This window comes from Scyliorhinus canicula, chromosome 3, assembly GCF_902713615.1.
Source record: "Scyliorhinus canicula chromosome 3, sScyCan1.1, whole genome shotgun sequence".
NCBI classification, from domain to species: domain Eukaryota; kingdom Metazoa; phylum Chordata; class Chondrichthyes; order Carcharhiniformes; family Scyliorhinidae; genus Scyliorhinus; species Scyliorhinus canicula.
The window spans coordinates 44,100,421-44,123,737 of record NC_052148.1 but is presented as its reverse complement, the minus strand read 5'-3'; the positions used below and the strand labels follow the sequence as shown (position 1 = coordinate 44,123,737).

At 46.3% G+C, this 23,317-nt stretch overlaps 1 protein-coding gene across 2 annotated transcripts in view; it reads left to right on the top strand.

Moving 5' to 3' along the window:
* st8sia5 (ST8 alpha-N-acetyl-neuraminide alpha-2,8-sialyltransferase 5) overlaps nt 1–19,132 on the top strand; it is a 95,678-nt gene extending 76,546 nt beyond the window's left edge. For both annotated transcript variants that reach the window (XM_038790461.1, XM_038790460.1), the window contains 4 exons: nt 435–579; nt 7,870–7,982; nt 11,094–11,186; nt 14,188–19,132. In XM_038790461.1, coding sequence (XP_038646389.1) covers nt 435–579; nt 7,870–7,982; nt 11,094–11,186; nt 14,188–14,650 — 814 coding nt within the window. In that variant the 3' untranslated portion in view covers nt 14,651–19,132. The remainder of the gene's footprint in view (nt 1–434; nt 580–7,869; nt 7,983–11,093; nt 11,187–14,187) is intronic.
* The last annotated feature ends 4,185 nt before the right edge of the window (nt 19,133–23,317 follow it).

Sequence of the window (23,317 nt, the reverse complement as noted above, 5' to 3'; positions counted from 1 at the left end):
ACAACAGAGGCCCCAGCACAGATCCCTGTGGAACACCACTAGTCACAAACTTCCATTCAGAAAAACACTTCATGAAAGTGTTTTGTGAGCTTTGGTGGAGTTCACCACTGTGTCCTGTTTTGAGCAGCATCTTGTAAATAAAGCCCTTGCAATATGTTATACGAGCTCAAAGTGTGTCACCTCTGCTTCTTTCTCTTTACAGCTACAAGAATATAACCATATGCAATCTGTATTGCCTGGATTCCCGATATTTACTGCGTCTGGAATGTCCTGTGCAACCGGGTGCAGACTCGGGAAAATCCCTTTGTTTGCCTGCTGGTGGTTTTACACTGTGTCAGTCTTACCTGTTAGTGAAACTTTTTTTCTGAGCTGCCCATATGGACTTCGAAATCACTCAACTTGTTATGTTTCCATCATCCCTCTTTGTTATATAGATCTCATTTGATGCGATGCTGCAATGCTCCTGTATTTCTATTTACGACGCAGAAGAACACCCCCAAGGGCTTTAAGCTGAAGTATGAAGTAGACAGCAGTGGCTTCCTCTTCATTGATGCTGAAGTCTTCCAATTGTTTCCAAAGGTAAGGTCATCAGGCAGCACACTACAATGAAGCCTCAGTGGATAACAGCCATTTTCAACTAGAAGCGTAAGTCCAACTTATTACTCAGAATTTTGGTGCCACAAGGTGTCATTAATTTGTTGAACAAAGAAAAGTACAGCACAGGAACGGGCCCTACGGCCCTTGAAGCTTGCACTGACCGTATTACCTAAAACCTTCTACACTTCCGGGGTCTTTATCCCTCTATTGCCATCCTACTCATGTATTTGTCAAGTAACCCCTCAAACGTCAGTATTGTAACTGCTTCCACCACCTCCTCCGGCAGCGAGTTCCAGGCACAGACTACCCTCTGTGTAAAAAACCTCCCTCGGCACATCTTTTAACATTGCTCCTTGCATCTTAAACCTATGTACCCTAATAATTGACTCTTCCACCAAGCAAGAGGGTAGCCAGGGAAAGGGTTGGCCCACTGCAGGATAGGCAAGGGAATCTATGTAATCTCCTTTTCAAGAATGCAATGGGGGGGGGGGTCAGGGGGTGAGTTACTCTCCATAGAATTCCTCGCCTTTGACCTGCCCTGGTAGCCACAGTATTAATGTGGCTAGTCCAGTTCAGTTTCTGATCAATGGTAACCCCCAGTATGTTGATTGTGGGGGATTCAGCGGTGGTTATGCTATTGAATGTCTAGGGGCGATGGTTAGATCCTCTCTTGTTGGAGATGGTCATTGCCTGGTATGTTTGTGGTGTGGATGTAACTTGCCACTTGTCAGCCCAAGCCTGGATATTGTCCAGTTCTTGCTGCATTTGGACATGGACTGCTTCAATATCTGAGCAATCGCGAATGGTGCTGAACATTGTGCAGTCATCTGCAAACATCCCGCTTCTGACCTTATGATGGAAGGGAAGCCATTGATGAAGCAGTTATAAGATGGTTGTGCCTAGGACACTACCCTGAGGAACTCTTGCAGTGATGTCCTGGACCTGAGATGATTGACCTCTGTCATGTGAGAGTACCTTTAAGAAATGGGTGTTTATTACTGCAGTGATGTCAGAGAGTGGAAGAAGCTGGGCTGTCTGTCAGCTGTTTACTTTCATTTTAGGCTGTTTGCTGCAGGGTGTGTTTTAGTTTCATTTTCAGAGCTGGATAGCTGCAGTCACAGCCAGAAGGTGTACTAGAGTCTCTCTCTGTAATCTAAAGAATGTAAATCGATCCTTTGGTGATTTAAAACTAATAACGGCTCTCAGTAGTGACTTTAACCTGATGTGCTTTTGTCAAAAGTTATTTTTTAAGTCTTATGGATGTTAAAATTAAAGTAAGGATTACTTAGTGTTGTATTCTTTGGGGGTTGTATTTGAATTGATGGTTGCTAAGATGTTCACTATATGTTTTACAAAAGTTACAGTAAGAAGTCTTACAACACCAGGTTAAAGTTCAACATGTTTGTTTCAAACACTAGCTTTCGGAGCACTGCTCCTTCCTCAGACCTGAGCTAGTGTTTGAAACAAACATGTTGGACTTTAACCTGGTGTTTAAGACTTCTAACTGTGCTCGCCCCAGTCCAATGCCGGAATCTCCACATCTTAAAAACGTTAACTTAAGTTCATAGAATAAACATTGTTTTGCTTTTAAAAAATACTTTTCCATTTCTGCTGTACCACACTTGTAGAGTGGGCCGTTTGCTCCCCATACCACAATCTATTAAAAGTTGTGGGTCAGGTGAACTCCATGATACACTTTGGGGTTCTCTAAATCCTGGTCCATAACACCTCCAACCACCACAACAACTTCCTTTGTGCTAGGTATGACCCCTTTGAACGGAGAGTTTTCCCCAATTTCCATTCTCCAGTTTAGCTAGGGCTCTTTAATGCCATACTTCGGCAAATGCTGCCTTGATGTCAAGGGCCGTCACTCTCAACTCACCTCTGGCATTCAGCTCCATGTCCATGTTTGAACCAAGGCTGTAATGAGGTCAGGAGCTGAGTGACCCTGGCGGAACCCAAACTGAGCATCCGTGAGCAGGGTATTGCTGAGTCAGTGCCGTTTGATAGCACTGTTGATAACTCCTTCCATCACTTTGCCGATGATGGAGAGTAGACTGATAGGGTGGTAATTGGCCCTATCTTGTGTACAGGACTCCGGTGGTCAATTTTCCACATTGCCGGGTAGATGCCAGTGTTGTAGCTGTACTGGAACAGTTTGGCTAGGGCTGCGGCAAGTTCTGGAACACAAATCTTCAGTACTATTTCCGGAATATTGTCAGGGCCCATAGCCTTTGCAGTATCGAGTGCCTTCAGCCGTTCTTTGATATCACGTGGAGTGAATCCTATTGGCTGAAGACTGACTCCTGTGATGCTGGGGACCTCCAGGCACTCGGCACTTCTGGCTGAAGATTTTTGCGAATGCCTCAGCCTTGTCTTTTGCACAGATGTGCTGGGCTCCTCCATCATTGAGGATGGAAATATTTGTGGAGCCTCCTCCTTCAGTGAGTTCTTTAATTGTCCAACACCATTCATATCTGAATGTGGCAAGATGGCAGGGTTTAGATCTGATGCATTCAAAGAACAAAGAAAACTACAGCACAGGGACAGGCCCTTCGGTCCTTCAAGCCTGTGCCGACCATGCTGTCCATGTAACCTAAAACCTTTGCTAGATCTGTTCCAAGTCTATCCCATCCACCGCAACAGGTGGAGGCAGGAACATTCATGGGATACAGCAGTCAGAGGCCTGCTGTATCCCAGGACCCAGCTAAGTCCCAGTCAGATGTTGAATCTCCGGACCAGGTTATCCCGGAGCGGGTTCAAAATCCCGAAGTCTGCCACCTAGACTGCCACCGCGAGGGCAGCTGCTGCGGAGTCCATCATATCATCCTCCTGTGATATCTGTAAGGAATTAGAGAGGGTGAGAGACTGCCAATTTCCTATGGCTTCCTCCCCGGGACCCTCAAACCCCCCCAAGCCTCCTCCACCCTTACGCTTCCTGCTTTCACCTGAGGTGCCACCCAATGAGCCAGTTGTGTTGGGGGGACACCCTCTCTGCACACGCCCCCCCCCCCCCCCCCCCAAGCCACACTAGGGGCTCCTGGGCACCGGATCCCAGATACCAGACTCCGCCAGGAACATTACTTGGACTGGGCGCAGGCCCCCTCCCTGCTCCACACACCCACCCTCTGGTCACTGGGATTTCCCCAGTGCTGAAGCCCAACTCGAGTGTCTGATTATTGGCTGCTGCCTCTGTGGTGTTGATGCCCCCAATGTTCAGACCACATGGTCTCATTGGGGGGCTGAGCAATAACGCGACATGGCACTTCTACCCATGCGAATCCACTTGGGAGCTGTGGAACGCTCAAATAACTGATATTGCCAATTCCTGATTAGCAATAGCTTTCAGCTGTGCAACGAGAGGCCGCCACGGTCGGTGGGACAATATTACCAGGGAGAGGCCTCTGCCCTGGGTGTGTTCGGTTGGATGGACAGGCAGCACCTGAAGTTACCCCTGTTGTGGATATATGCGGTTCGGGGGTGGCATGTTGGGCCTGCAGGCACGAGGCCCCCATCCCCCCCTCCCCCAGCTCAGGGGGGCGACCCCCTACTGATGGCATCCAATCCCCCGACCAGACCCCCCCCCCCCCCCCCCCCCCCCCCAACCTTCCCCGAGCACTGAGGCAGCAGCCCCGGTGCCCCCAGGCTGACTGCCCAATTTCCAAGATGGCTACTCACCTCCTCCGATCCCCACAGCAGCAATTGTGCTGGCTTCATGTTTTTAAATAGGTGTGCTAAACGGTGCCCATGCGACCACTCGCTGGGGAGCCAGTTCAATCAAGGGAGGGCAATCGATCACGGGTTCCTTCCTGTTAATTGGATGGAGATTGGCCTTAATTAGTGATTATTATTTTGTCGACACGTTGCAGCGGGATCCGTATCTCGGCAATGGCAGCAGGCCAGTTAGATCAGAAACTGATCCGCGCCATTCCCGATTTCGGCTTCTCCTGTGATCGAACCGGCTCGCATGGATTCGGGCCGGCGCGACACAGCCATTAGATCGCGCCCCTTGTCATGATAGTTGTTCCTAGGCTACTGTTTATTTCGCTTCTGTGATTCGTATCTTGTTTTCTACAATCAACTGCATATTAATGAAAGCATTTAAAGCAATGACTGCATATGTGTACCATCAATGAAATGAAAATCGCTTATTGTCACGAGTAGGCTTCAAATGAAGTTACTGTGAAAAGCCCCTAGTCGCCACATTCCGGCGCCTGTTCGGGGAGGCTGGTATGGGAATTAAACCAGCTCTGCTGGCCTGCCTTGGTCTGCTTTAAAAGCCAGCGATTTAGCCCAGTGTGCTAAACAAGCCCCAATGTCAATGAGCACATTGTGATTCTGTATTTTCAGAAACCTGCCATTCGGTAAAAATCTTGTGTCATTAGATATTCCTCCTTTTTTAGCGAGAATTAATGAAATGCTTAAATCATATAAACATACGAATCAAGAGCAGGAGTAAGCCATTCGGCCCCTCAAGCCTGCTCCACCATTCAGTAAGATCTTGAAGTGATCTGATTATGGCCTCAACTTTACTTTCTCGTCTACCCCATATGTTTAACAAGATTCAAGCTGGTTGGTGAAGTCAAAACTAAGACACAGAGCCTTTCTTTGTGGAGTGAGTTTATCGATTTTGTCCAGTCACAACATTCTTGGCTGATATATGAAATGCAATGTGGAAAAGTGTGAGGTTATGCACTTTGGAAGGAGGAATTTAGGCATAGACTATTTTCTAAATGGGAAAATGCTTCGTAAGGCAGAAGCACAAAGGGACTTGGCAGTCCTTGTTCACAATTCTCTTAAGGTTAATGTGCAGGTTCAGTCGGTAGTTAAGAAGGCAAATGCAATTATAGCATTCATGTCAAGAGGGCCAGAATACAAGACCAGGGATGTACTTCTGAGGCTGTATAAGGCTCTGCTCAGACCCCATTTAGAGTATTGTGAGCAGTTTTGGGCCCCATATCTAAGGAAGGATGTGCTGGCCTTGGAAAGGGTGCAGAGGAGGTTCACAAGAATGATCCCTGGAATGAAGAACTTGTCGTATGAGGAAAGTTTGACGACTCTGGGTCTGTACTCGTTGGAGTTTTGAAGGATGAGAGGGTATCTTATTGAAACTTACAAGATACTGCGAGGCCTGGATAAAGTGGACGTAGAGAGGATGTTTCCACTTGTAGGAAAAACTAGAACCAGAGGACGCCATCTCAGACTAAAGGGACAATCCTTTAAAACAGAGATGAGGAGGAATTTCTTCAGCCAGAGGGTGGTGAATCTGTGGAACACTTTGCCGCAGAAGGCTGTGGAGGCCAAATCACTGAGTGTCTTTAAGACAGAGATAGACAGGTTCATGATTAATAAGGGGATCAGAGGTTATGGGGAGAAGGCAGGAGAATGGGGATCAGAAAATATCAGCCATGATTGAATGGTGGAGCAAACTCGATGGGCCAAGTGGCCTAATTCTGCTCCTATGTCTTATGGTCTTTTATCCAGTGACCCAGTGTCCCAGCTATCCCCTATTTATATGTGTTCAAATACCCACCGCATGCTTCCCTTAACAACATAATTGACATGAACAAACTTTAACAATGAAACTATGAGACATTGACACCCTGTTCCTTTTGACTTCTTTGTCAATCATGAATATTTCTAACTCACCTTTAAAAATATTCAATGACCCATTTTCCACTGCTCCCGGGGGGAAGTTCTTCAAACTAATGACCTGCAAGTCAAAACTTTTCCTCATCTCCAACATAAATGGGAGACCCCTTAGTTTTAGAAAAATCAGAGAAATATAGAAAATCGAGTTGAAGTATCTCATTTGGCCCTTTAAACCTGCTCCAGCATTCAATATGATGATCGCTGTCCCTTTATCTCAATGCCATACTCCCTCTCTCTCTCCCACTGTACCCCTTGATGCCTTGAACATCTCAAAACCTATTTCCTTCTGAAATATAGTAAGAAGTCTTAGAACACCAGGTTAAAGTCCACCAGGTTTGTTTCAAACACTAGCTTTCAGAGCACTGTTCCTTCCTCCGGTGAATCACCTGAGGAAGGAGCAGTGCTCCGAAAGCTAGTGTTGGAAACAAACCTGTTGAACTTTAACCTGGTGCTGTAAGACTTCTTACTGTGCTCACCCCAGTCCAACGCCGGCATCTCCACATCATGGCTACCTTCTGAAATATATTCAGTGACTTGTCCTCCAGAGCCTTCTGTGGGAGAAAATTCCACAGGTTCCACCGTGAAGGAATTTCTCCTCATCTCAGTCCGAAACGGTCTACCCTGTATTCTGAGACTGTGACCCCTTGTTCTCGACCCTCCAGACAGGCGGAACATCCCTGCATCCAGTCTACCCTGCCCCGTCAGAACTTTTAAATGTTTCAATGAGATCCCCACTCATTTTTCTAAACTCCAGTGAATACAGGTCTAGTTGTCTCAATCTCCCCTCATTTGACAATCCTGCCACCCCAGGAATAGATCTGATAAACCGATGCACTCCCTCTACGGCAAGTATATTCTTTCTTGGACAATACCCTGACTAACCAGAGTCAACTTGTTTGAATTTAAACCAAGCAATTGGTGCATTCTCCACAGCAATGTCTCTACCATCAGAGTCTATGTGCCAATCAATTGGCACTCTCTTCTCATGCAATAAATTGTTGTTCCCTTTACATTTGCTATTCTTGTGAATTACCCTGAGTGCAAGACGAGAAACTTTGATAATGTATTTTCCAGCAAAATGTAAATTTGCTGTCAGTATACATTCATACGTTATACATATAGATCCACCGAAAATAGATCCACGCACAAATAAATGTACACACACAGACATAAAAGCACCTAGATTTCTGTACACATATATCCAAATGTGTCTGTATATATCTATGTTTGTTGGAGTTGGATTTCACATCTAGTGTTATACTGGTGGTTTAGCTCAGTTGGTTGGACAGCTGGTTTGTGAAGCAGAGAAAGGCTAGCAGCAGGGATTCAATTAATGGACAAGCTGAGGTTATTTATGAAGGCCCACCTTCTCAACCTTGCCCCTTGTCTGAGATGTGGTGATCCTGAGGTTAAATCACCACCAATCAGCTCTCCCCCTCAAAGGGGAGAGAGGACAATGGTGACTTTACTTTCTTCTGTCATGACAGAAAATCCCTGTTGCCCACTCCTTGTTCTTTATAATACAGGAAAAGCTGGAAATACTCAGCATTTCAGATTTTCAGTACCCACTGTCATTTGCTATCTTGTTATTTATCATTATATTGAGTTTCCTCTTTACAGGAAATGCCATATTCGCGTTCCCAGTTTAAGAAATGTGCAGTGGTTGGGAATGGAGGAATCCTGACAAACAGCAAATGTGGGAATGAGATTGACTCTGCAGATTTTGTATTCAGGTATGATGGAGCAAAGCCTTCTCTTGTGCTACAGCTGAGCAGAAACAAACTTTGAGCACAAACCCGTAATGTTTGGAGTGATATGTGAAGATTTGAGTCATAAACTGTTTGTTAAATTGAATACAGGAGAATAACGGCAATTCTTTGGTGCCCTCCAAATCTGGGTGAACAGTACTTTGGTTAACTCTTTGCACCTGCCCTTTCCCCCATCTCCAGACAGTCCCTCCTCTTTGCTCAGCCAGTTTTTCAAATTGCTACCAATGGTTTGACTATGGGAATGCTCTCTCTCACTGTCTGCTATCGCTGCCCACCATTCTGTGGGGACGGATAATCATGAAAGTGGCAGGGAAACCCTTGGGGCTGGACTTAACAGCGGGGGGGGGGGGCACACCTAAACTAAGTCAGGTGGTTCGCCTATCCCCAACCCAATGCCCATGACAGTGATGGGTAAGGCGCCCACTACCCCACCTGCCCTTCGGCTTATTGTTGTCCTTCAGTGGCCACTTAGTGCCCATTTAAGGAGGGTCTCAATCTATGCCAACACGCTGGGCATTGGAAGGCGGGCGAGAGTGCGAAGGCTGGTTTTTTTCACTCAAGCTGGTGAAGAGGCAGGAAGGAAGGGGACGGGTTGTGTGAGCAAGGTAGTACATCCTTTGGGGGGTGCCCTGTGTGCATCGAGGGCACTTCCTAAGAATGTACCCCTCCCTCACTTTGTGCCTCCCCGTCTGGCCTCTTGCTTCTCTCCCAAGGATGCCTGACACCTCCCTGCCCTAAGGGCCCCGGACTTAACTGAAGTCGGTCGCTACGATCTTCTTCCTGGGATTCTGTGCAGTCCCAGCAGCACCCACTGCTGAATTATTGGCTGGCAGCTCTTCCTTTCACTGAGGGGAAGTCCTATTCTTGTTCAGGCCACCGGCAAATTTTTGCCACTGTGGGACAGCTTTATTTACAGTCAGTTGGTTTGGGACTGACTTTTCTTCCAGGTTGCAGGGGAGCAGTATTCCCTGTAAAATCCACACTTTAGAATCGTAAAATCTTACAGCATGGAAGCAGGCCATCTGCAAGTCCAAGTCATTTATATATAACAGGTAAAGCAATGATCCCAATGTTGGGTGCTGAGGGATTTGAACGGGAATTTCTTTGAGCCCATAGTCAATGGTTCAAGTAAGTGGACAGGAACATTTGCAAACCCGTCGACACACCAATCTGAGTCTGCCCCACCACCAGCCTTTAGACTTTGTCGGTCCATCATAGGGCAGCACGGTAGCATTGTGGATACCACAATTGCTTCAGAGCTCCAGGGTCCCAGGTTCAATTCCGGCTTGGGTTACTGTCTGTGCAGAGTCTGCACATCCTCCCCGTGTGTGCGTGGGTTTCCTCCAGGTGCTCCGGTTTCCCCCCACAGTCCAAAGATGTGCAGGTTAGGGGAATTGGCCATGAAAAATTGCCCTTAGTGTCCAAAATTGCCCTTAGTGTTGGGTGGGGTTACTGGGTTATGGGGATAGGGTGGAGGTGTTGACCTTGGATAGTGTGCTCTTTCCAAGAGCTGGTGCAGACTCGATGGGCCGAATGGCCTCCTTCTGCACTGTAAATTCTATGAAATCTCCAGCCAGTGATCCCATGGTCTCAGGAAACCATTGGCAGTCAGCAGCTTGTTGTCTTTCTCCAGATCAAAGGCCAGGTAAGTACAAGTGATGGATCTTATATGTCCATCTCCAACTGGATCTCCAAACATCTCTAAACATGGCTGGTTTAGCTCACTGGGCTAAATCGCTGGCTTTAAAAGCAGACCAAGCAGGCCAGCAGCACGGTTCGATTCCCGTTCCAGCCTCCCCGGACAGGCGCCGGAATGTGGCGACTAGGGGCTTTTCACAGTAACTTAATTGAAGCCTACTCGTGACAATAAGCGATTTTCATTTCATTTTTCAATTTGGTGCATTGCTTAAAGTGACTCTGCTGGCTCCATGTAGTTTAGAGGAGGATTTACAGATTGCACTAGGAAGTGAGCTTGCCTCACTGCTGAACAAATGGCACAGAGACCTGTCCCCGGAGTCAAGCCTGCCAGCCCAATGGCCATGGAACCATGGTATTCCTACAGTGCAGAAGGAGGCTATTCAGTCTATCGAGTCTGCACCGAACCTCTGAAAGAGCACGCGACCTCGGCACACTCCTCCGCCCTATCCCTGTAACCCAATAACCCCACCTAACCAACACAAGTTTGAACCTTAAGGGGCAATTTAGCATGGCCAATTCACCTAACCTGCACATCTTTGGACTGTGCGAGGAAACTGGAGCACCCGGAGGAAACCCACGCACACATGGGGAGAACTTACAAACTCCACACAGGCAGTCACCCAAGGGTGGAATTGAACCAGGGTCCCTGGAGTTGTGAGGCAGAAGTGATAAACACTGTGCCACCGTGCCACACTCTGCCACATGTCCTTCCATTTTGGGAAAGTACAAGAGGTAAAACAAACCGGGAAATATCTAAATGTTTTCTCTTCACACAAACAGACTGAGAAAATAACAATTTTGAAAGAATTATGGAAAAATAGTGAAATGCTTTCAATGGACCTTAAACATGAAATGTGGGTAATTTATCCTGCCTCTCCTCACAGGGACATGTCACATACCCCTATGGGTGTGGGTACCACAATTTGGGAACTACTGTTATTACATTAACTCTCCCACCAGGGCTGTAGCAGTGCAAGCTCCACACTTCCTTACATAAAATGTTAGCATGGCCAGCGCAGTGTAACTTTCTCAGCTATGTTTGCTGCAACTGAGAATATCCTCATCTGAAAGCAGTGACTCATACAGGATGTGCTTCCTAGGATTGACAGAGAAATTGATAGGAGGCTGAAATCTGATCAAAGAATGTAAGTGGTTTATGGACAGAGTTATTTCAGTCGAGACACTTTATCCTTTATGAACAGAGTATAGAAAGATTTGCACCATCTTACTATAAAGGGAAACAATGCCTCTTTAGTGTTCAGCAAACCTCACTGCCATGTTGGCCACTGAACGTTTGAGTCGAAGTTTACATGTCAAAAAGGGTGTGAGAATAACTCTGCTATTATTCACTTATCTTACTGTTGGCTCTTGTGTTAGGTGTAATTTGCCACCAATCTCTGAAAAATACACCGTGGACGTTGGACTGAAGACTGATATTGTGACGATAAATCCAAGTATTGTAATTGAGAGGTGAGTTTTTTCACTTTATCCATCCATTAAAACACAACAAATGATCTTTAATGGTGTTTCAGGCTCCGCCCATTGATGCCTCAAAATTGCCCAGGAACTATGACCTGATCTCAATTTATCATAGATTATCATAGATTTTCATAGAATTTACAGTGCAGAAGGAGGCCATTCGGCCCATCGAGTCTGCACCGGCTCTTGGAAAGAGCACCCTACCCAAGGTCAACACCTCGACCCTATCCCCATAACCCAGTAACCCCACCCAACACTAAGGGCAATTTTGGACACTAAGGGCAATTTAGCATGGCCAATCCACCTAACCTGCACATCTTTGGACTGTGGGAGGAAACCGGAGCACCCGGAGGAAGCCCACGCACACACGGGGAGGATGTGCAGACTCCGCACAGACAGTGACCCAAGTCGGAATCTAACCTGAGGCCCTGGAGCTGTGAAGCAATTGTGCTATCCACAATGCTACCGTGCTGCCTTTTTTGCTTCTGAAAGATAGGCCTGGGCATGATTCAGCAATTGCGTTACGCCAGACGCAGATCGGGGATTGCCGGGTGAATCTCAGGAGAGTTCAGAATCGAGATTCGCGGCGGGCGTGAACCATTTTCTGTGCTCTAGGAGCGTCAGCACCATAGAGGCAATTGAATTTCAGGATAGAAGCGGCAGCAGGACTCTGTCCTGGAAGAGTTTGGTCAGACTGACAGGATGATGCTGGTGCGGAACCTGAGACCGAGGTGGAGACTCAATACAATGAGACCCACGTTGCCACCCGTGCTGTCATTGAGCGGTGCATAGGTTGCTCAAAGTGGGGTTCCGATGCCGTGACCATTCTGGTGGCACTGCAGACAGCCCCCAGAGGGTCTCCCACTTTCTGGTGGTCTGATCCACAATCTCGCACAACAGCGGGACGACATGTTGGAGGAGGAGGAGGCAAAGGGACATGCGGCCTCCCCCTCTGAGGGGAATGAGGTGGTCCAGGAGGAGCTGAAGGACGATCCCAAGGGGAAGCTGGAGGATGGAGGACAGATGGTGGCGAGGGTCCCTCATGCCAGGATGCCCTCTTCATCTCCAGATTCTCCTCAGACGAGGCTGTCTGTCAGCTCAACTGCCCTCCCCCATTTCCCTACCACCCCCTAATTTTCCCCGCCCTCCCTCCCCATTTCTTTCCCTCCCCCCATTCACCCCTCTCAACCTCTGCCCACAAATTTTCCTTCCCCATTCCACTGTCCACCCCATTCCCGCACCCCTCCCCCCATCACACTGCCCACTTCCCAACCACCCGGTTTCCCCCTCCAAGTGTCTGGGTAACATCACTCTCATGCCATCTCTTTGGGTCTGTGTAACATATTCTGCGTCTGTAGCCTTTGGGACTCCTCCAAATGGCCTTGCAATTGCTGGAAGGTCACTGACACCCCTCTGAATCTCACAGCTGTGTATTAACATCTGCATCAGCTTTGGGCGAACCTTGCCCAGAGGCTCAGCTTCTGGCTGGGATGCAGCTGTGTCCTGGGCTCCACAGACCTCGGACTGCTGACTCACTTGGATGTTCCTGCCTCCACCTTATGCATCAACAACTGTCTGGTGCTCACCAGATTGTGCCCCTGAAGCCTGTCCACTAATGTCATCCACTGAGGTGTGTGTCTCTGCACTGGTGGAAAGTGCGGGTGTCAGCGGTGACACCTCGCCGGTGGTCTCCTCGGAGGCCTCCTCCGAGGTGTTCTTCTGGGTGGTGGGTGGAGCCACTCCAGATTGTCCGGCTTCATCAGATGGCGATCCTGCGAAGCAATGGGTATGTGGTCAGTGAGAGGGAAGGATCATTTTGTCTGACATGAACAACTCACTTGAGACAGGTTACCCAGATGAAGGGGCAGTGGATCCTCACCTCTCTGGTATAAGCCAACCTCGCTGTTAATGACTGCTGTCTCCTCGGGCAGCCTCATGATTTCCAGGGCATATTCCTCATAGGGGCTGAGGATTTGAGTCTCTGGGATTCCTCCCCCCATCTTAGCCCTTTCCCATTTCTTATGGGCTATCTTCTCCTGCGGGACTAAGAGAGGGCATTGTGAGCCTCACACTTGATGGGTCAGGGGGGTCTATAGCAGGTGCCATGTGTGGGCGTTGCTCCTGGATAGGAAGGGGTTGTGCTGGTGGGTGCCATGGGGCACTGAGGAACAAACACGAAGGTCAGATGTGGGGAGAGTGTGAGGTGTCAGCCAGTCGATTGGGGGTGGAGGAGGGGGGGTTTGGGCAATCTGAGGGGCGGCTGGGGGAATTGGTGCCAGGTGAGAGGTGGTAACCTACCCTTGCAGCACGTTGGAGGTCATTTGCCTTCTTCTGACATTGGACGGTGGTCCTCATGGTCAAGCTGTCCGCACTGACAGCTGCACCCATTGCCTCTCAAGCGGCATTGCTGACTTCTGCCTTTCCTCCGGCCCCCTGACAGCATCGAGAAGCCTTGGCACTCCCAAATCAAGGTGCAGGTCTGCTCGCTGCCAGGCTTGTGTGTTGATTGGGTGTGAGTGGTGAGGGAGCGTTTCAAAGAAATTCCCCCTTGTTAGCGCCGTGAAGCTGAGGCGTGGGTCGGGCAAATCAGACAGCGAGGGAACCAGTAATGTCGAGAATCTTGTGAGGGCTCATTTTTGGCACTGAGTTCCGTTGATTACGGGCTGCGATCTCGGCGATGCAACCGTCGCGAAACACCGCGGCAAACGTGCACAAAACCTGACTTTAACTTTAGTCCGCTGAATCATGCCCGGGCAGCCCTGATCAAAATGGTTGAGCCATGCTGGGAACAGAAAGTGGCACAGTGCCATTTTCAGACTGGTTCTGTGAGATTCCCAGAGGGCAGAGGCTCTGGTGGTAGAGGTTGTTTTACTGTGTATTGTGCTTTTGCTGCACTTGACGTGGGAGAGCGGGACAGGCACGGGGATATTAAGAGATATTTGAAAATAACTTTTTTTTAAAAATGATAACGGCTCAGTGCTTTTACTTTTAGATTCCATAAACTGGAGAAGTGGAGGAGGCCATTTTATGATGTCCTACAAGCCTATGAAAATGCATCTGTGGTTATGCCAGCTTTTTACAATACCCGCAACACGGACGTTTCATTCAGGGTCAAGTATGTCCTTGACGATTTTGAGTCTCAACAATCGATGTTGTACTTCCACCCACGATACCTCGAGAATGTCTCCCGTTTCTGGATGAGACAAGGGCTCAGGGCCAAACGATTGAGTAGTGGCCTGATGTTGGTGACAGCTGCCATGGAGCTGTGTGAAGAGGTTCATCTCTATGGTTTCTGGGCATTTTCAATGGACCCTTCAGGATTGTTCATCACCCACCATTACTATGACAATGTTAAACCTCGACCTGGCTTCCACAAGATGACTTCTGAGATCTTCAACTTCCTTCACATGCACAGTAAGGGTATTCTTCAGGTTCACACCAGGGTTTGTAGCTGATGTTCAACGGGCTTCAACCGCTAAGGTGAACCTACTTATGAATTCAGATTAGGTAGAGCAAATTTTACCCAGTGCACATTGTGGATCTTCATTGAATGGACCATCCTTTCACATTAATGGTTAGATAAGTACACAATAAGTAGAGTAGTTAAGCTATCACCTGTGATCAAACATACAAAGTTCACAGGCAAAAAAATGATGTGGAGATGCCAGCGTTGGACTGGGGTGAGCACAGTAAGAAGTCTTACAACACCAGGTTAAAGTCCAACAGGTTTGTTTCAAACACTAGCTTTCGGAGCACTGCTCCTTCCTAAGACTTCGTACTGTGCTCACCCCAAAAAAAATAGCTGGGTTTGGGTTCTGCGGGATTTTAAAATGTTAATACTTTGACACAAGGTTGTTTGCGATAAGTCATTGTTTTGAAGGGTTGTTTTTCCAGCCACTTGGTTCTCTTCTGAACTCAAGAAAACCTCCCAAAATTGACTATATCATTTTAATTGTGGATTTTAAAAAATATTTTGAAGACTCACTCGATGTGCTTTGTTACTTGGCTTTACACCCAGATGTAACAAATAGCACTTGGCTGTCCACCTTTACAGCCTTCACAGAAACCAGCTCTCACTGTCCTCAAACCAAAAGATCTTCTTTTAGAGGAGATTATCGTCGTCATTAGCAAGATCAGTTAGGATTTGGATTGGGAGTTTTATAGGTAAGTACAGATGAGACAGTCAAAATATGCAGGTTGTTGATGATGGAAATGCCAGGGACCAATGGGATCTGCTGGGAACTTCCCGGCTTGGAATTGAGAATTTACAGCCATGCCCCCAAAATCTTCCATCTATTAAAATTCGATGGTTGTTCCTGTCATGTCAGGTAACTGGAGAAGGGTGATTAATATAGAGGTAAGGATGGATAAATCTTCAACAGAATTGATTTGTCTTCGCTTGAGGCAGGAAGAAACTTTGAGGAACTGATGCAACTAGTTAGAGCTCCAAGTGTTAGAGTCGGGGTTTGCTTACTGTCCTGAAGTTTTATCCCTGATGGGAATAGGAGGAAGCCATTTGGGCCCTTCAAGTCTGTTCCTCCATTCAATGAGATTGGGGCTAATCTGTGATCCAGCTTCCTTTACCCACACTTGCCCCGTATCTCTTAATACTTCGGTTAACGGAAATCTATCCATCTCAGGTTTAAAATTGACAGTTAATTGCCTACCAATTGCTGTTTGAGGAAGGTGAGTTCCAAACCTTTACCATCGTTTGTGTGTAGAAATGTGTCCAGACTGCAAAGGTTTGGCTCTAGTTTTCAGATTCCGTCTTCTGGTCCCAGCAAAAATATCCACCCCTCCATAGCTTGACAACTTCAATCAAATTATTCTTAACTGTCTCAATTTCATCATTAGTTTGTGTAACCTGCCTCAATTCAACCCAGATTTCATTCTGTAAATCTGCATTGCATTCTCTCCAACCATGTTTTGTCTCTTTATCCTATTATAGCCCTAGCTAGCCAAAATCTACAATAATAATAATCGCTTATTGTCACAAGTAGGCTTCAATGAAGTTACTGTGAAAAGTCCCTAGTCGCCACATTCCGGAGCATGTTCGGGGAGGCCGGTACGGTAATTGAACCCGCGCTGCTGGTCTTGTTCTGCATTACAAGACAGCTGTTTAGCCCACTGTGCTGAACCAGCCCCAGCAATATCAGATTTAAAACAAACAAAGAAAGCATTCAGTAAAATGTATAACTCTGCTTCATTGTGTTAATTTAACACTATTATATTACGCAGCCCTTCCTTAAGGCTTTTCACTGCCTGTTTGATGCTCTGTAACTTCAAAACTGCAAAAAAAAATGTTTACGAGCACCCATCTCACTGAGGGAGCTTCAGGCCATTCCACATTCAACAGTCTGCTCTAAAAACTCTGCTCATATCTTGACAGCTGTGACAAGCTGTGAAAAGTTGTATCACAGCATCAAAGCAATCCATGACATTCTAAAACAATCAATAACATTCTAAATAAAATAACCCATAATATTCTAAAGAAAAGTCCCGATGTTGATGGATCCTTTAAAAATGAATCAGTTCTTCCTTTGACTATACCCTGTCTGAGCACCAAGTTTTGTTGAAATCCGTCCATTACTTTTTGAAATATGACAGACTAACAGGGGCACAAACATTACTTCTATCCACCATGAGTGGCAGAGATAATTATTAATCGAGCTAACATCCACTGCTTTTTGTTGGAGAGAGCTCCACAATTGAACCACAGTTTGAAAGGACTGGCTCTGATTTTAAGGTTATTCTCCTTGTCTTAATCTCCTCCAGCAGTGGAAAATGTTGCCCTCTATCTATCCTATCGATTCCTTTCAAAATTTTGAAACTCAGTCAAATCAGTCTCCACCCTTCTGCCCAAGAAATGACTACAAGCTTAGTTTTTATGTATTCTGTCCTCTTAATCGAACCCTTGGGGTCCTGGTGACATTCTAGTGAATTTGCATTGCTTTCTTTCCAAGTCCAGTATATCCTTTCTAAAGTGCAACGCCCAGAACTGTTACCTTGTACTCTAGATGTTGTGTGACCAGCGCTTTGAATAGCCCCAGCTAAATTTCCTCCAATTTATATTCTAACCCTCTACTTGTACAAGCAAACATTCCAACAGCCTTTTTTACGTAACTGTCGTCGAGATTATCGTCGCCTGTGGATATGGCCCCCTAAAACTCTTTAGACTTCCACTGGTCCTAGTTTTTCCACCATTTAAAAAATACTTTGATCCATCCTTTTTTTAGTCCAGAATGTATGACCCCATAGTTACCTGCATTGAGATCCACTGCCACGGTTTTGTTCACTCAATATGTCTCTGTAGCCGTATGCTCCTGATTGCACTATTATTTGTGTCACAAGAAAACGTGGATATATGGCTCTCTTTTGTGCTATCTAAATCAGTAATAAATGTAGTGAATACTTGAGGCTGTGGCTCAGACTCTTATGCAGCACCACTATTCACTTCCTTATGATTCGAGCATGTGTCCATTATCCCTACGCTGTCTGCTATTGCCTAACTAATCTAACCAGGGCAATAATTTGCCTTCAGTTTCATGAGCTTTCATTTCAGCCAATGGTCTCTTATGAAAAATGAAAATCGCTTATTGTCACGAGTAGGCTTCAATGAAATTACTGTGAAAAGCCCCTAGTTGCCACATTCCTGCGCCTGTTCGGGGAGGCTGTTACGGGAATCGAACCGTGCTGCTGGGTCTGCTTTCAAAGCTAGCCATTTAGCCCTGTGCTAAACAGCCCCTGGGAGATTACTGAATGCATCTGGAAGCCCTCACAAACCACAGCCATAGAAATCCCCTACTACTTGGGTTACCTCCTCAAAGAAATTCCGTCAGGTGTTTTGGACACCATTTACCTACTGGCTCGTTATAATCAATTCACATTCCTCAAAGTCTTGAAGGAGGATGAGGGTGAGTTTATTTTGGAGATTTATTCGTGGTTGATTACCTTCCTTCTATATTGTGGTGTTGAGCAGAGTCCAGTCTCATTTTGTACAACAGTGTCCCACTTAAACACATGGTACATTCGCAGCTCATGGTACATAAGTGCTGTAAAGTTTATTCGCCAAGGATTTCAGAACGTATGTTGGGTTCGACAGACATAAAAGGACTAAGATATTCCTATCTGAGCCAGTTCTGATTGGCATTCTGATATTCAGCTGAGTATTTCTGAAATACGTTGGACACTAATCAGAGGAAACTGGCTTGGCACCTTTACTTGATAATGCCATTCATAATTAGTGGCACCATAGTGTCAACCACTAACTGTTTTGTTCATTCTGATCAATGAGCCATTCTAGCACTTAGACCGAAATCAGAATTGTCTTTCACTGGTCAAGGCTGAGGACATTTATGGTAGAATAATCAGCTGGATCTTCACCACATCACAACAATATCAGACCCGCCTCAGAAGGATGGGCATTGTGAATAGAGTGTGATCAGTTGGCAGAGAGTGTGGGTCGATAATTGGGCAAAGAATCACTGAGATCCTTATATGCCACAATCCTGGAATTTTTTCCCCCGAGCACTTCAGTATGTTTGAAGCCGGATATTTAGAACAGATCAGAAACAGTTTGAAATACGTGGGGGTCAAAGGTCGAATCTCCGAGGCAGGCTGGGAGTGCCAGTGGCAGCAATGACTCTCGTTCAACCAGGGTAAACCGAGTGGCAACACAATCACCAAGCTCCATGCTTTATGCTGCTAATGTCCTGTGAAGCACAATTTTGCTTTTCAATTATAAGTTAAGGTGTAATGCTTTTCATTTTTTTGCTTATTCTCACCTGTGTAATTTGAGAGAGTGTTGTAAATGAACTCACCATTACTGTTAAAAAGTGTTTGTTGTATAGTGTTAGTCTTCTAGAGCAGTTTCATCATCAGAACCCTTTTTCAAGGGTAAACAATTACAAGATTAAAAATGATATTCAAGCTCATGACACCCAGCTGCCATTTACTCTTGTGTTTCGAAACTGTTAGTCAGCTAATAACACTAGCCCTTTTTCTGTCATCCCCTCAAACCTCAATGGACTTGTCTTCGCCATCTGGCCCATTGATTTACTCCTGGTGTACCTTCTGATCACTCAACCAGCTCTCTCCTAAATGCACTTAAGCCACCTCGGGAAGGGCAATAAATACGGCATTCTCAGCATTTTCCATATTGACTTTAAAAAAAAAGTTATATCTTGCTGCCATGAGTCAACTTTCAAAAATATGTTGACAATATCCAGGTTTAACCCTGTTACACTAACCTCTGATTGTACTGATTGCCTGTCTGACACCAAACCCATGACCACTTCCATCCAGAAGGGCAAGGGCAGCAGATAGTTTGGAACACCAAGTTCCGCTCCAAGTCACTCCACCATCCTGACTTGGAAATATATCGCTGTTTCTTCACTGTCTCTGGATCAAAATCCTGGAACTCCCTCCCTAACAGCACATGGGTGTACCTACACCACCTGGATTGGAGCAGTTCAAGAAGGCAGCTCACCACCAACACCTTCTCAAGGGCATTGAGGGGCAGGCAATAACTGGTGGCCAGCCAGCAATGCTTCATATCCCTTGAATGAATTTTATTTTTAAAGTTCATGGATGAGCCAGAACTTTACAAAAGACTAGTATTCTATTTAATCCTCATCAAAACTCTCTACCTCAGGCCCTGCCTTTCCCTATGTTTCTGAATGTTCATTCAGATTCACCCCAATTCCTTGCAACTTTGGTGTCTAGATTGACCTGAACTGTCTACCTTTACATCTGAAATAGCACCCCTGCCCTTTCAACCCTCCTTCACCCACCACCCCACAACTGTTGCATCATTTACTCCTTTGAAACACCTATTTGTGCATTTACCACCTTCACACTTACCTTACGTGATTCCCGCTCCATAATCCTTCAAAACTCCACCCTCTATAAGCCCAAGTCATCGACATCCTAGCTGTCCGAACTCTGTGCTGGTAAGGTCCTAGTCATTTAACATCCATGCTGATTGAGTCACTTTATCAATATCTTTAACCTCAAGTTCGCAAGCTTTCTCACCCTCTTTCCCCAGTGTTCAGTTCTACATTTCTGAGACCTGGTCTTCCTACACCAGTGCACTACTGCCTCTCTCCGAGGTGTACTCAATAGCACAAGCAGTGCCATATTGTTCTCAGACATCTGAACTTTCCCTATGAACCCTCTTGGTCTTTCGAAACAACTGACTTGAAACCTGTCATATTAACTGCACCCCTGGCCACTCTTATAATATGTCTGCTCAGGTCTGACACCTGCGCCAAAACTGTGAAGCACCGTGTGACATTTTGCCATGTTAAAAATGTAATTTAAGTGTAGTTCATGGCTGATGATCTTTTGGTGCAGACTGTTCGGACTCAAATGCATGGCATAAGGGAACGATGTGACATGGGCTTGTGTCCAGTATTACCAACACCCTGAGTTCCTGATTTTGGTTGAGATTCTGAATGAAGGCCAGGCACTCCCCACAACGAGGGAATTAAAATTGAAGAATGTGCTGCCATCGTCATGGTTTTAATTATTATGTGGCCTGTTAGATCCTGAAGAAAGAAAGAGTTAATAATGAAAAGGATAGAGAAGAACAACTCTTCCAAAATTATTTCATTTAACATTTGCGTTTGAGCCAGTCAGGTGTTTGACAGATTCAGAAACTGATCATCTTGCTTGAGCTTCCAAATCAAACCATTTTTTGACTGGAAACCTATCAGGACCAGCCACATAAATACTGTGCTGCAATAAGTCAGAAGTGTCACCTCCAGACTCCCCATAGCCTCTTCATCTTCTCCATGGCACACGACAGCAGTATGAAGAAATACTATTGCTCAATTGAGTGCAGTTCCAAAAACTCTCACACTTGATACCATCCAAACCAAAGCAGCTCACATAATTGTCTCTCCATCCACCAGCTTAAACATTCAGTTCCTCAAGCATGGGTGTGTTGTGTCTGCACTGTGCACCATTTACAATATGCACTGCTTCAATAGTAATAATATGTATTATCACAAGTAGGCTTACATTAACACTGCAAGACGCTACTGTGAAAATGACATGTCTGGGTCAAAATCCTTACACTGCCTCCCTTAAAGAACTGGGGGAGTACCTTTAGCAGATGGACTCAGGAAAGATCACCACCTCCAATAGATGCTGGCTTAGCCAATAACACCCACATCCATGAAAAAAATAAAAAACAAACTCCACTTAAGTTTGGTAAGCTAAGGTACAGGTTGGAAGAGATAATGGAGCAGGAACCACCATCTGATTGCATAAAACCACACAGCCAACTAACACAGATAGTAAGCAAATATTCTGAGGCTTCTGTTGGTGCATTGGTCTGCAAGTTTATTTGGGGATATAAGTGCCCCCCTGACACTGGCCTGGCATCAAGCTGGCATTACCTGGGCATGACCACCCCCCCCCCCCCCCCCCCACCCCCCACCGCCCGAGCGCTGCACTCACCTGAGCTCCCATGGGAGTACTGCTCGCCAGGTGCACGGGTCTGGAGACCAGCCATGTGTCATGCCATTCTGATAGCGCGCTGTTGTAGATGGATTTTGTTGATGTTGGGGATGGAGTTGATTCCAGCATTAGGGTTTGATACTGATCTGTAAATTTATTATAATAAGGTTCCTGACGTTGAACATCGGGAAGTGTGGCCTCTCACTGTAGGGGAAAAAACAATTGCATTGTGGCCGTCACATTTGGAGTGTTGTAGATTTTCCTGCAACAAATTTGTATCATCACCAACTTCCATCACCAAATATCTCACCTTGGAGCCACATTAGCCCCAAAAGCCTGCCATTACCCTTCTTCACCCTTCCATGACACCCAAAGAGGTGATAGGCAACTTCCCAGCATTGGTTTGAACTCTTTCTGTGACAGCAGGTACCTGAAGCTCCTCAACACTGCCACAACTCACCATAAAATGTGAGTGTATTGCAGAAACTTGCTAACCGTGGCAAGACACATATCCCATTAAATGCTGCTTCCAGAGGAAAGCAATGGCACTTTGTCAAGAGCTGCTCACTTCCCTGCCACCTCATCATGGTAGCCACCAAATTTATGAAAACATGTTCTCAGACTTGCTTTACAAATAATAGCCTCCAGCAGTTGCCATCCACATTTTGAAACGGCAATACAATAGATATTAGTGTGCGGTAAGGCATACAAGGTGCCAGTATCTTAATGTCCTCGTGTCCAGGTTCTATGCCATATACCTAGTTTGATCATTACTAACTGTTTGATGCAGACAGTTGCCTGGATCCTCCATCCTCGCTGCTGGTAGCGGAGTCCCCGATCCGTTGGAGAATCGAAAAATCGGGATCGGCGCCGGGCACCGATCCGATTGCGATGCTCCGGCCCTTCGATGACGGCGGGGTCGGGGTTAGTGCCGGCACACCAGAGGGAGGATGTAAATGGGTGCAAATGGCGGCCCGATAAATTTGCATGTTGAGGAACAATGAATTGGTTCCTGATTTTAACTCCCAGAGGGAACATGAATTGGTCACAATTCCCCTCTACGGGAAAGAAAAGAGGCTTTTGCAGACATGTGCCTGCATTGAGACTCATTCCCACTTGGAGCAATCAGTGACAGGCCAGTGAATTATAGCAGCGACGTTATTAATTCACAGCTGTTTACTCCAATTCACAGTAAGAATTAACAAAACTTTTACAGTGTCTTATTGGGACAACTTCATCATAAAATGTTGTTTCCTAGCTGCACCTTGGTCAACAGATGGAATTTAATGCCTCTCCCCCACCACCCTCCCCAACCCCCCAAGGAGGGTTCAGGGGTTTGGGACCCTCACCCCTTTCACACTCCCGATCAAACTCCGGGTGGGAAATATGGTGGTCAGCCTTCCCATCCTGGTGCCTTTTGTTGCCACTTATTGACTACTTAAGGACCTCAATGATTTGGTTTGCTTGTGGCCTTGTGGGGAATGGTGAGGGGTCCTCATTCACAGATAAGATTGAAACCCAGCTTTGGAAAGTGGAGACACACTGAAAGCCGCCTTTGCTTCCAACCCCTCGATCCACCCCCTTCCCCAGTGACCCCCTCCCTGCGACCCCTATCCCACCCAAACTCACCTCCAGCTGCGGGTCCATCGGTGATCCTC